Source organism: Phytophthora infestans, genomic scaffold, assembly GCF_000142945.1.
Source record: "Phytophthora infestans T30-4 supercont1.11 genomic scaffold, whole genome shotgun sequence".
Classification (NCBI taxonomy): Eukaryota; Oomycota; class Peronosporomycetes; order Peronosporales; family Peronosporaceae; genus Phytophthora; species Phytophthora infestans.
In genome coordinates, this window is record NW_003303748.1 from 156,124 (window position 1) to 170,380 (window position 14,257).

Below are 14,257 nucleotides of genomic sequence, written 5' to 3' on the forward strand. Positions count from 1 at the left end.
TCCCAGCGGTAATGTTTATGGGTAAGGACGGTAAGTCCACCTGCGCGACGGCTGTCCGGTTGGATCGCGCTATACAACGCGCCGCAGGCGCCGCGGGCGAAGACACCTCGCGTTACAGTGCTCTCTCCGTCAGGGCAGGCGGAGCAACGAGCATGAATCAGGGAGGAGTGGATGCGCTCAAGATCCAATTCCATGGTCGTTCAGCATCCGACATGTTCAAGATCTACACCCGATTGAGCCAGGAGTCGGTCATCGGCGTGGCGGCACAAATGGTCAGTGGCACTGACCGGATTTGAGACTGTCGAACATATCGGCGTACCTGCTGCTCTCTCACTGCCGCGCCACTGCATTGGCCGCCGTTTTCCCGCTGTCTGGAATGTGCGTGGTCGAGACGCGTCTCCCTAATTGCATCTCTCATATGGCTAATAGGTGGCCGAGGACTTGAGCGCACGGGTTGCATGTTGACATTTTCCAAGCGATGGCTGAGGTGTTGTCGATGCGGAAGTGAACGTGGATGGGTCGAGTCACGTTGCGGTTGGCTTACCACGAGCGACCCCATGTGTAGACGGCAAACGCGCACGCAAGGAGTTCATGGTAGTTGATGTCGAAGTGGATGGTTCGTCCAGCATTTAAATCGCCAATCAGCTGTAGCTCCCGTAGTCTGAACTGGTACGCGAGGGATGCTCGACTCACTGAATTAATCGCGCAGGGCCCCACGTCTGAGGCGTTTGTAAACACGGTTATGTCGGGTTCGGAGAGGGCGCTAATATATTCAAGGGATCTTTCGTTTAGAGCCGGATCCTTTTGGATGTGCCGCCACCAGATGAGATCCTCGCGCATCGCTCCGCACACGCGCACGCGGGAATAGCGTGATAAACGGTTGCTCTCATACGCGTAATCGTTGCAGGAACGCTTGGGCAGGGCGGATGCGGGAGGTGATGTGGAGCAGCGAGCCCTGAAGGGAGCAGAATGCGCTCTGCAAAAGGTTGACCGCTTGAAGAGCGTCGCTGATGAGAGTCCGGAATTTGCAATCTTGCTCTCTGGCATCGAGACTTTGGATGTTTTGGTGTCGAATCCAAGACCGAGGACTTTCCGGTGCATGCCCCATGAAGTGAACTTTCCCTCGCTCACCGCGGCGGCCCCACTGCTGTCATGACGAAATGGAGAGATCGTGCGATGTCTTCGCAGCGTGATCCGACGTCCGCAGCAACATTTACGTGATCGTCGACCTAACGGTGTAGAATTTGTGGGGATGCGCCAAGCCGGAGCTGCTGCCATGTATGAAAGCTACGGCTCCGCCGAGAACGCCGTACGTATCGGCTGAACCCGACCTGCCGAATGCTGCTGACAAGTCGACCCCGATGGCGTTGTCCTCTGGGATGTGACCGACGAAGAGATGGACACACAAACGGTGAGTGCAGGTGTTGCGGTACGCGGCTGCGACATCGCCGGTCATGACTTTCACCTCTGCGTCGAGATTCGCGTGTCTGCATTTCTTGTGCGATGCTGGAGCAATGCGCAAAGGTCGCTTTGTGCATACTGGTGCAGTCCGTACAGTCGTTGCTAGAGTCGTCTTCCGGGAAGGACAGGTCATGGATGACCCTCCCTGTTAGCTGTGGATCGCTATCGCCGTTGTCGACGACTCCAAACGGCTCACGAATAGTTCAGACCAGATGTCAATGACGTCCGCATCAACAACGAGGCATCGAAGTAAGTCTTGCACTTTCCTATTGCTCTTTCGGAGGACGTTGATGCGCTCGGACGCTACCGGGTGATTGGAAGGGGGGGGGAGCGGAATTGTTTCGGCAACGGTCCGTTGCGGCTGACCCGCACTGCTTCTGATGCAACACGAATGCGAACCGCCAAGTGCGCATATCTGCGACAATGATTTCGGAACGCCTCTGGGAGAAGGGCCTTGTTGGGACAATAATCCTCCGCCGTCTGCCCTCGGATCATTTCCACGAGTACCTTGATGGTTTGCCGTGTGCGACGGATGTAATTTGAAATCGCATGTTGCAGAGGTTAGTTGAGGCGAAAGGTTTCGCTAGGAAATCACGTCGGCTTGGTACGTCCCACAACTGATAAAGCGACCCCGGCGTTGTATAATGATCGCGTTATCGAGGTCCAGCGAATCGACTCCCAGAGACTTTGGCGGCGATCAGCATTCGAAAATAACGAATGAAGCTCAGAGAGTGGCGGATCATGTCGCAGAAACAGCGACGGCTCCGCAGTGGCGGGCTTGCATCGGTGGATTCCCGGCATCGAGAATGATCGGGCTCACACCGGCATGTGCCGTGGTAGTACGTTCTCTGTTTGCGATCAGATGCACATGACGTCCGTTGGATGCGTCTCTTAAAATGGAGTCGTTCGTGATAGGTTGGGAGGATTTAAGAAGGGATGGTTCAATGAATACTGTCTGGGATACGAATGCTGTGTGGGCGGCGCCACATTGGCGCTGAAGTCAAGACTGTAGTTGGCGTCCGTCGAGTCAGCCCTCAGCTGTGCTGCCCGATCGGCGCAGGTAGTGCATAATCGTGATGCCATATCGACTGAGCCGCGCGCTGTAAGTGGCGGCGAGGATAAGCTGAGCGTCGGAGAACCACTACACATCCAGTAAGCGCATTCGCAACACGAATGACATAGGTGTGCTGAACCTTCCTTTGGGCAAGAGTAAGTGTGGGTACAGGCGGAGAGCCGCCGGGCGGTTGACTGCCGCTGTGAAGAAGTTGTGGTGTAGCAGAATTAGAAAAATCTGCGAGATTGCTGGATCCAACGTACCAACAGCGCCCAGACACCGACTAACGGAGGGGTCCCTCGATGATCCGTGATCTGCTGAACTTTCCTCACCTTGTGTACCCGTCGGTAGGGCGGGGTCTTGCTCGCTCGGTAACTTCCGAAGAGTTCAAGTGGTGAAGCGTGAGTGTCTTGGCGAGACGTGGGAATGGGGTGGAGCAGCAGTGGAAAATCTTCACTCTGCGTCCGTGGATTGTTCCGAATCCTAAGCGAATATTCGAGCTTATGGATCCGGGGCCTAGATCGTGGATCTGGCCGCAGGGTTGCCTTACGGGTGTGTCCCTTGCCTTTGTTTTCCTATTCGTCGTACTTGCCGCCTCCTGCGACGGGATCTTGAGAGCTGAGAGCCTCTTCGGCAAACCCGGCCATATAGTAAATCCGGTTAACCCTTCGGATCTGCACGTGTAAAGGAAAGCTCACTAGGTTGTAGAATCTGGCCAATGTATTATCCAGTTATCACGCCCAACACAAGTTTCGCAATTCCCAACCTTCACCGAGCTCGTACGTCCAATGTAGTTCCGATTCTTGAGAGCAGGAAGGCACTTGCGTGATACTGTGCAAATTGAGGTCTGTATTGATAGGTAAGCCTATGCATGCCTGGATTCCTACCTTCTATGTCTTTTACCTGCTAAATCCCCTACCAGGCTCGGCTGCATGTCCTTTTTCTCCTTGGTCCATCATCCCAGCTGTATTATCCTCAAATCCACCGGATCCATGGCGTAATCATTGTGGTCGCCACATTATGAAAAAACAATTCTGGATCCTGGTCGCCTTGATCCACCTCGCTACAAGTGTACGCTCTTCATGGATCTGAGCTCTCCAATTTTCCAACATTGTCTAACGACCGTCTGTGATCTCCATCGTCCCACGAAAGTTTGAGATTCGTTGCATCCACCATCGTCATATCCTGGATCCAGGTCACTTGATGTGGGATCGTCACCCCCTTGGATATGGATATTGAAGAGTAGGATCCGAAACATATCGTGGTGGATCTTGTCTTCTCGTTTGTCGCTGATACCAGATCCACCTTCAGATGACACCTGCCATCCTTCCTTCATAGGATCCCCACTTGATTCACCTGCCCATGGTATATCCCATACATGTAATTAGGTGAGGATGGATCCGAGTCTCCACTTGGTGGATCCTGTCTTCCCATACGTTATCCATGCCGGATCCATCGTCGATAAAAAAAAAAGTAGCTTTACCTTAGCCCAATTCACTTCTAGTAGCGAGGATCCATGCCGGGCAGTCCAGATCCTCCCTAACCTCCAGGTGCTGTCACTAATCTGGGATAGTGACCCCTTGTCAGATCCAGTCTCTTCTTTTTGAGAAAGCACTTCACCACAAAGTCGCCACGCACGCGATAGCCGGGTGGCGAAAAATCAGCAGCCCGCAGGTTACACAATGTCGCGGGAGGCAGGGGCCCTCTGTCATTTGGAAGCGCCCGCGAGTTTAGGGCCAGTGCGGCAGAGAGGCACGGGCCCGCTGGGAGGGTCGGTAACGCGGACGCTATGACTGGCGCTCGGCCCCCAAGGAATCGGAAGAACTCTGCAAGGAAAGTCGGCATGTCGGTAACAGGTGGTGCACTGGCTTGGGACGGAACCGTGTGGCTTTCGTGGGTGAGGATGTTGGTGCCGGCTCGAGAGCCCCCCCCCCCGGCTATCGAGACGACTGGTGTTGCAGGGCTGCCGAGGCGTGCCTGCCTGCGTGGAACTGGCTGAGGAACCGAACGAGGCAGTGGCGGGCGCCAATGTTCTGGTCGGTACCGCCGTGCGAGTGACTCTGCGTGACGACTGCGGTAGTCTTGACGACCCCGTCCACCTCGTAGCGAGCGTACACTGCAATGTAATGCTCTGAAGCATGAGACCACCCATCAAAGATTAGCCCAAAAAGGTCAGGCATCTCTTCAGCGATGCCACGCTCCACGGCCCGCGTCACACTACTCATGCCAGAGACGAGCGTCTCGACACAAATTGAGTCAAGGTTAGAGTGCCTATAGAAAGTAAATAGAAACAGAAGTTAGAAATTCATAGGCAACTTTAGAAATGCGTATGACTTACCTTTTGGCCGCCTCATTCTCACAGAATGACAGCGGAAGATTTCTCTTTAGGATCCACTCCATCCAGCTGAATAGATTGAGAGAGGAGCGCCGCACGTAGTTGAGGATAGACCCCGTCTCGGCCGAGCTGGCGGCGAGCATGAGGCTCTCATGGGTTGGGTGCTCGCTTCGAACGTGCGATACCAGGTTGGAAAAGCCATTGCGGCTAGCCTGCTTTCGAACCGTGCCGCAACGACAGCGGTAGTACTCGAGGATGACTTCATCAAACTCGTCGCGGCACGTTTGAAAGAAGAACCCAGCAATTTGTGCTGGCGTGAACGTGGAGCGCACACTGCGTCGAGACGAGAAGACCATGGTAACGGGAGTGTCGGCGTAGGAAGTGAGAGAAAAGAAAATGAGTCTGCTGAGATCAGCCGATTCGGCAACAAAACGACTGGTTCGTGGCGATCGATTGACTGCTGCAGATAACTTCAGGAAATTGTACGCATAAATTACCGTATGTAATATGCAGCCACCATAAATTATGCACGAGCCTAGTTTAGGGTGACAACATAAATAATGTCTGCTTATTTATTGAAATTACTGTGTCGTCAATTTTTTTTCGGGGGCCCTGGGTCATTCTACACCTTTGCCCGGCCAATGTTGGCCTCATTTTCATCCAAAGTCGACACTTTTATTTTGGTTAGTTAAAAATTATGTAGATTTGCCCAAACTACGGTGTACCCACTGTTTGAGTTTGAAAGTTGACAAATTCTCAACTTCTTCGCTGAGGCTTTAAACGCCTCAGCGAAGAAGCTCTAAAATTTAAAAAGCAAAATATTTGAGAATTAGAGGGCTGGATGAGCGTGGAGGTGGTTAAGACGTTCTGTTTCCCTTAGAGAGGCCTACAAAGGCATACTGTAAAAATTAAGCGTAAGGGTCGACGAGGAAACATGCGCCGTATTGACTTAACCCTGGCTATTACCACGTAAAAGGAAGAGCATTGAGGCTGACGACGGGTGGTGTATCAAACGGGCCCCTTGTGGGAGGAAGAGAAGAACTAGGGGAGTCTTGGGGCTGGCGGGGAGGAAGCAAAGTGTGCTGGTCTCCCCGACTCAACCGAACGGTTGGTTAAGAGAGCTCCTGTATTATTTAATATCGACCTCCCCCGAACGGTTGGTTGAGAGAGCTCCTGTATTATTTAATATCAATCTCTAAAGTGATATCTCGATAATTTAGGCTATTCGATACACTCACCCCTCCAGCATTTGAAATGCTCGTCATACAAGTGCGGTTGAGTCCGTCGCCGGTCTTGACGTATCCGTTGCTCGTCCTTGCTCTACGCATTGGTCTCCACTATCGCAGCTTCTCACCAGCCTTAGACTTTCCCCAGTTAGCAACTTACCTCAGTCGACGCTCACCACTGCCGCTGTGTCCGCCGCCCTGTTGTGTTTGTGTCCTTGGCTACGCAACTACTCGCTCCCTCGAGAGCCTGTCATGGCGCGAACCAAGTAGAATGCGTCAGCTAGTGGACGATATCCGCGCGCGTCCCTCAGCCGCCAAGCTCGACGGAAGACGTCTTCAGCTCAAAGTGCCGACATCGCCCCGCTGGCACGTCTGGATCATTTCTGACCGTCTTGGCGCGCAGGTAAATGGAGACTCTCGCTATTATGCTGAGTACATCATTTCTGCAGGGAAAACCGAGGGTTCTTGGGAGCCCCGTTGGCTCCTTGAGAAGATGGCTTCACTGAGTATCTTGGGCTCGTTGATCAGTACAAAGCCACCGGTGGTCCCATGACCTTCGCTGAGTTTGCTCTCTCGCGGCCGGACGACTTCTCACCGGCCATGGGAGCCTCCCGCGATGGCCATTGCGCCTTCCGCACTCTGGATCTCGCTGCCGACGCCCTTGGGAGCTCCGACTGGTACTCGGCTGCTGTCGATGCGTTGTAATGTGTGCGTGCTGCTACTAACAAGCCAATCACATCTGCTGGTGTTGTCTGTGGACCTTCATTCGGAATACAACCGCGCCGCTCGTGCCGCTGGTCGCGCTGAGTACTGTAAGGATACGATTGGTGGGAAGCAGGTCTAGTTTCGTCTCGAAGGTGTACAGCTTGCGTCGGTCTGGATTTCTGTCTGCTGGCGCCTGGCGTGTATCTGTGCGCAGGTGGTCTCCCAGGTCCCCAGCGTAAGTCGCACGCGCTCATGCTGCAGGTGTCGAACCACGATCGCTTCGTTACCGACGAAAGCCTCGTGCAGATGTCACTGTTGGAATGCCCCTGGCAAAAGTGCGGTTCGTCCGACGCGTCCTGATTTGCTAAACTACCGGTCTAGGGAAAAGTAGGCTGACTTGATAATAGCACGGCTCCTTTTTAGCTTGACGTTCGTATACTTGAACTTGCGCCTGGAACTTGAAGAAAATCTTGAAGTTTGTATACCTTGAACGTTTAACTGGATCTTGAACATAATCTTGAAATGAAATCGCTAATCTTGAGTCTTAAGTTGCTGTCGTGTCCGTCGACCTACTATATCGTCCTCAGAAATTTGACGTCGTCTTTTTCTTGATCTTTAAGATGTCTTGGCTTCGTATGCTTGAATCAACCCTGTCAGTTCTCGAGCGGTTCCCACGTCGTCTTCCACTCACCCACCCACTGAATGAGGTACTGTACGTTCCCCTTGCGCTGGCGCTTGTTGATAACTGCTTCGGGATCTGTCCCACCTGGCCATCGTGCAATATTGCCTCGTGAGGTCGCGAGAGACGCGTCGGAGACTCGTACGGATTGAGTCAGCCGGTGCTGAAGGCTGGATGTAGCTTGCGTCCGGGCGGCAAGCTGATCTCGTACGAGTGTCGATGTATCTTACGCACGACGGAATACGATCCAATTCACTTGGGTTCAAGCTTGAGTGAGTTGGGAAACCCTGTGTGCGCCGAGTCCAGGTTTTTCCACTTGGGTCCAAGTTTGAGTGAGTTGGGAAACCCCGTGTGCGCCGATTCCAGATTTTTCGTACTTAGGTACACTTGGTCACCAGCGTTGAAGTCTTGTTATTTGCGTCCGCGGTCGTACACGTCGGCCATACGGGCTTGCGCGTCCTCGGGGGCCTCCTGACACTGGCGAAGTGCGGCCATTTGATGTTCCGTAAACTGAACGACTTGGTGTCGTCCCCCGCGCAATCCTCGCCGACTTGACATAGCAACAGCAGATAGTGGGTTATGCGGGACGTATCCAATGTCGGCCTCGAATGGTTACATCTTGGTGATTGAGTTGACCGCTGACTTGATGGTAAACTCTGCGGTCGCAAGGTGTACATCCCAGTCATCTTTTCGTGGAGATACAAAGCAGCGGAGGTACGCGTCAAGAGCTTGGTTCGTCCTCTCCGTTTGGCCATCGCTTTTATCCCGGTATGCTACCGTCATCTTGAGCTTGGTTCCCACATTGTTGATTTCCGTCTTCTGCTCTGGCGAAAGATACCACTGCTGCCGATACATTGCCGTGTTTGGGTCATTCACGTCGATACGATGTTCAATGTCGCGCTCCATTGGTAGTCCATCGGGCAACCCTGGCTTGAACACATTATCCTTGTACTCGACGAGAACAGGATATGCTGGGTTATCCTTGAACGTCTCCCATTCCGTGTTTAGAAATCACCTGACCTTCGCCGGTTCATCGTTCCTATTAAGATCGCGTTCGATTTTCTTGGTCATATCATTCGTTACCCTAATCATGAAGTCGTGTTCCGGTTGGTCCACCATAGGAGCTTCCGTAGCTTCTTCCTAGCGCAGGTAACCGTAGGAACTTCCGTAGCTTCTTCCTAGTGATGTACTTGGTCTCAACTCCTTCCGAATCAACCACTCCGAGAGTAAACATTGCTTCAGCTCTAGCGTTCTTCTTCTCACGCTTTGAGAAATTCTCCACGTCCTCAACTAGTCTTTCAACGCTTTCAACTTCGCCCTCTAGCGGTGTTTCTGGCCCGGCGGCTCAACAAGAATCACGGCTTATCGCGGAAGAGCGTTCGCAATCCGCAACACCGTGAAGCCCAGAGCCACTAACCTGACTGCACTTCCCACAGGGAGTCGAAATGTCCGCCGTTGAGGCTTCATCTGAGACGCATACCTTGAAGCATCGATTCTTCTAGTCGATTTCCGGATGTCCATCCACAAAGAATGGCTTCTTGAGAACAAATTCAAACTCCTCCGGAATATCGAAGACAACTGCTACACACTGGTAATGTGGGACACCTTGGAGTAGAATCTCGATCTTCACCAACTCCAGTATAGACTCGTCGATCTTGTTGTCGCCGAGCTTCACCTTGATAGTCCGGTCGGTATAAGCGTGTGTCTTTAGCTCGTGCTTCTTGACGAATCCACGAGACACGTATACGGTTGTGGCACCACAATCCAACAGGATCTTGGCATCGAGATTGCTTACACCCTGTACTATTGATCCTTCAATCGAAAACAATGGCGCACGAGTGTAGACGAGAGGGCTTCGCAAAGTAGATTCAACGTATCGGCGTTTACGGTTAAATCTTCTTCGCTAGCCTTTGCCACGTCAGGTCCCTCTTCTACTGACGTGGCTGATCGTTTCCCTCGTCACTCTTCAGCTTCTTGCAATCACGCTTGAAGTGCCCTGGCTTCTTGCAATAGTAGCACACGGGTCCTTCCTTGGCTTGGTTCGCGGGAGCGTAGTGACCGGGCTTGAAGGACTTCTTGCTGAACGGCTTCTTGTTGTCGGACTGGTTAGAGCTTGCTCGTCCGCGGGACTGTTGCTCACGTTCCGGCTTCTCGCGGGTCGGTTTGCTCTCGCCACCGAAAATGAAACATCTCATACTTGGCAGCATGGTCCATCGCCTCACTCAGCGTCGTCGCCTGTTGAAGCTTAACATAGGCTTGAGTCGCCCGCTTGAGGCTAGCTGACCTGGTCGACTTCGCTCATGTCCTCAACGCGGAAGATCAACGACGAATACCTCCCATTGCACACTTCGATGTCATTGACCTGGCGGAGCTCACGTAGCATCTATCGTAGCACCGCTTGATAGTTGGAGGCTTCGAAGTGAGCGAGGGCATCATCCGTGAACTGACGCCACGTCTGCATACCCGCGGGAGGTTTTGAGGCCCAGAACAGAAATCATCCTGATGCAGGTTCCTCCATCACCGTCCCAACGATCAAAGGCAGCGTGTAGTTGTCGTCCGTCGCGTCGTGACCGTTGATTCGGCACAGTCTCCACTTGGAAGAGCCACTGGCGCACATCGTCGTTGCGCTTCCCCTTGAACTTCTGCAGGCCACTCGGAACGCGAGCCTTGGGCTCTATCGGCGGTTGACGCTGCGCTTGATTGTTAACTTGGAGGACCGTAATCTCGGCACGTAGCGGCGTGAGCTGCGCTTCCAGCTCGGCTTGTCTCTCTCCTCCAGGTGCCGCGTCTTGGTCGTTCTTGCGCGTCGCGGGGGCCATGGTCATCGATTCTAGACCAACAAGTGCTACCAGTGTATCAAACTGGCCCCTTGTCGGAGGAAGAGGAGAACGAAGAGAGTGTTGGGGCTGGCGGGGAGAAAGCAAAGTGTTCTGGTCTCCCCTTCCAACTGCCCTCAACCAAACAGTTGGTTGAAAGAGCCCCTGTATTATTTAATATCAATCTCTAAAGTGATATCTCTCTATCTCGATACTATAGGCTATTCGATACAGGTGGGAGGTCGTGAACTTAGGGGCTAGAACCATGGTCTTCGGGCAACGTAAGTAGCAAGCAAAAATAGAAATGAAATTAAGAGGCAGTCAACCAGAATAACATAGCACTGCTAGATCAGAAGTTCTGATTGAAAACGACTGGTCATAATCGTTGCCCAACATTGTGTAAGAGAGTGTAAGTGATATTATATTTAGTAAATCCTATATCGATATTGGGTGCAATCGCGCGTTTAGAATTTAATTTTGAGGTCTTTACGGATGGTGATTTCTCATTGGATGAAAACGACCGATACCTCGCCGCTGCTAACGAAAATGAGCGCCGTGCAGCTGCTGAAGGCACCTACGCACGTTCAGACAACCGTCAACCGCGTGGAAACACGCCCGATTGCGAGAATGGATTCAATCAAGATCGCCGAAGTGGTGACCGTGGGTTCAATCAGGACCAACGCGGTCGACGTGACTTCAACCGCGACAACCGACGACTACAGTGCGGACCATGTGCGGTGTGCGGTGGCATGAGTCACTCCGCCCACTACTGTAACAAGCGATGCAAGTTCTGCAAACAACTCCACGATGCTGGACAATGCGAACTTTTTCGCAACTTCCAAGACCTTGCCAAATTCGTGCGCACTAAAGGCACGAAGGAGGAACTCCCACCAGAGCTCAAGGCCGTCGTTCAAGAACGTCATTTAAACTAGGCAGCCCGCCAACTACAACTGGGTTGGTCCCTTTCGGGCTGCCACAGTTAACCGAGCCTTCAATGGAAGCAGAGTATATCTTTGCTTTCATGGGGCAGAGTGAATGGCCTGATAAATACATAACAAGTGTGAACGCGACGGAAAATGAAAAGGAGAGGAGTAGAATCCTCGGTGGAGGTGTTGGAGAGAGAGTGGAGTGTGATGATGCTGATGAAGGCACCAGCGAGGGTTTGTTCGGCTTGGTTTCAAGTGCAGCGCGAGACGAGCCCAAGGGTCACTCCAAGATGATGAAGTTGAACCCTGGCGAGAGACAGGGGTGGTGGTCGGCCAAGAAATTCGACCGACGGATCAGAATGAGAGCTCTGGTGCAAGTCGCTGTGAACGACCAGCGAACGAGGACCCTCCTCGACACGGGAGCGAACGTTAGTGTGATCACTGACGCCTTTGCTAAGAAGTTGCGACTCCGAGATGTACCCGATCACGGACGCCGCATTGACATTCAAGGAATCAACGAAGGCAAGGTGTCTACGACGCGACGAGCGCGCGTCAAGATTACGCTTGGATGGGAGATGGTGTACGAGTTTGAGATGTGGGTAATGGCGCATAGTGCAGGTATCGACGGGGTACTCGAGACCGACTTTATGATCCCAGCTGGGATCCGGTTGGACCTGTTTCACGGCGCGGCGCAATTACCGCACGAAGTTCAAATCCCACTGAGCAAGACCAAGAACATGTCGACAGCGAAGAATACGGCTCCCATGTTAACGCCGGGCCACCCGAGCGTTTGGACATTCAAGCGCACGAGTGGCGAGAATATCGACTAGCGAAGCGCCACGTCGGTCTGGAGGAACACGTACTGTTGGTTTGTCGAACGAACAAGCTAATCCCGTCAGTAACGAGGTTTCGACGCGGACAGCCTCAGAGCATTCGATTGACCAACGTGTCTGATCGAACTGTGTACCTACCGGCACACGATTCGATCGCGATGTGGATTCCAGATGGGGATTTGCCACGAGGTGACGGCTATGTGCGTCTGGAGTCCAAGAAGTACCAAGACTGGCAAGTGTTGGCCTACGAAGGTTGTAGAGACCGCGAGCTCTTTCAGCGTGAATGTGAAATTTACGAACAATGGCTTGCAGCTCAGCCTTCGGTAGTTGATCGACCGGACTATCCAGAACCCAGTGGGGTGCTAGCACGACCTCTAGAAGACTCGCTAGTGGATTCTAGTGATCGTCCGACGTGTGCAGAGCGCTGGGCACTGATCCTGGAAGAACGTGAACGAGTGGAAGTCTGTCTGGCGTCTGGGGTGACGGCCGGGGATTCGGCTGACGGTCAGCCTTCCGAAGAACCTTTGGACACGTACACGACAACCCATGGCGGAAGCAATAACGTGAACGAAGCCTCGGTAGTGCGTACACACGAACTACTGAGGCCGATAAACGTAGTACATACGCCAACGAGTGTTAGTGTCCAGTCAGGGGTGACCACGGAAGCGACAAGTAACAGCACTGGATTAATGGAGTTCACCCTGTTTTGGCGAAAGCGGTCCCAGCCTTGGTGTGTCACCAAATCTGCGAAACGAGACGTCGGTGGTTGATCCAGAAGGATGCAGGCATCGCGCTGAAGGTGTTGAGTACGGCACCTACTATTCATTGCAAGATTGGTGCGAATGCCGAACTGTCGAGACGGCGGCAGAACGAGGAGCTGAGCAAAAGTCAGCAACCCAATATGTCGGCGGCCCGCGCATTCAATATTGCGAACGACGACTCGGCAGATGGCCCAGAGATGGGAAACCAGGATGGGAAGGAGATGGACCAAGCACCGACTATTGAAATCAAAGCGGACGCCAATGTTGAGTCAAGGGAAGAATCCGTAGCGACGTTGGACGGAACGTACATCTCGGTTGCTCGAGTGCTAACGACCGAAGGAAATGAAGCAACGGAGGATACGAGAAATGATTTCTACGAGCACCCAGCTAACAACATTGGCTTGGAAGACTACGAGAAGGAGCTGGCATTCCTGCCGGATCTGACCGAAGAGATCAACACGACAATTGACTACACTGCGCCTAATGATGCTGATCCTGAGCTGTCGACTGAACGCCGAGAACGTCTGTTCGCGACGCTAAAGAACCACGAGCACATCCTGATTGCTAGTGGTAACGCACTGCCGCCGCCAGCCTACGGTGCGGTATGCGATATCGACACACAGGGGCACGCCCCAATTAAACAGCGTGCCCGACGCGTGCCGCTGCGATTTCTCGGCAAGGTGTACGAGCTGCTGCGCGCTTTATTGCGTGCAGGACTGATCGTCTTTTCAGACAGTCCATGGGCATCGCCGATCGTGATTGTGATGAAAAAGAACGGGCTGGACATCCGGCTCTGCATTGATTACAAGATGGTGAATGCTATCACCGCGATCATGGAGTATGCAATGCCGCTAGTCGACGACCTGTTAACAGACCTCGATCGCTACCTGTGGTTCTGCTCGCTGGATGCATCAAGCGGCTTCTGGGCGGTCATGATGACCATGCGAGCGCGTAAAGTGTCGGCGTTCGTCTGCGCACTCGGACATTTCGAGTGGTTACGCATGCCCTTCGGGTTAACGAACGCGCCGATGATCTACCAGCGTATGATTGACAACGCACTCTGGGGGTTCGTTAAACCTAAAGGAGGTTGGTTTGAATACTCGGAGAGGATGCGTTTAGCTGAAGAACAGGCCAAGGAATGTCGTGGGCCAAGCGCCGAGGGTTCGTTTCAAACGAAGTTCGCGGCAGACCGCGAAGCACCGGTAGAGACCGACCCTGTACTACAACTCGTCAACAGCTCCGTCGCTGACATGTTTACGAACGGGGAACCAGACGAATCATCGCTGGTACCTGTATTTGGTCGACGGTCGTTTGTAAATGACATTTGCTTCGGTGGCGAGGATTTCGACAGCTACCTGGCGACGCTGGACCGATTGCTGGCAAGATTTGCACAGTGTCGGATCAGCATTTGCTTCACCAAGAGCATCTTCTGCCAATCCAAGGTGGACTTCTGTCGCATAA

The 14,257-nt window shown here is 53.0% G+C and overlaps 1 protein-coding gene across 1 annotated transcript; it reads right to left on the minus strand.

The window, feature by feature from the left end:
- Positions 1-9,010: 9,010 nt before the first annotated feature.
- PITG_07373 (uncharacterized protein) lies at positions 9,011-9,674 on the minus strand (the record flags this gene model as incomplete). The annotated part of the gene is made up of 6 exons (XM_002904361.1): positions 9,011-9,018; positions 9,066-9,272; positions 9,348-9,355; positions 9,396-9,495; positions 9,546-9,562; positions 9,649-9,674. 6 exons carry the CDS (start codon positions 9,672-9,674, stop codon positions 9,011-9,013), a joined length of 366 nt encoding a protein of 121 aa, XP_002904407.1.
- Between the last annotated feature and the right edge of the window lie 4,583 nt (positions 9,675-14,257).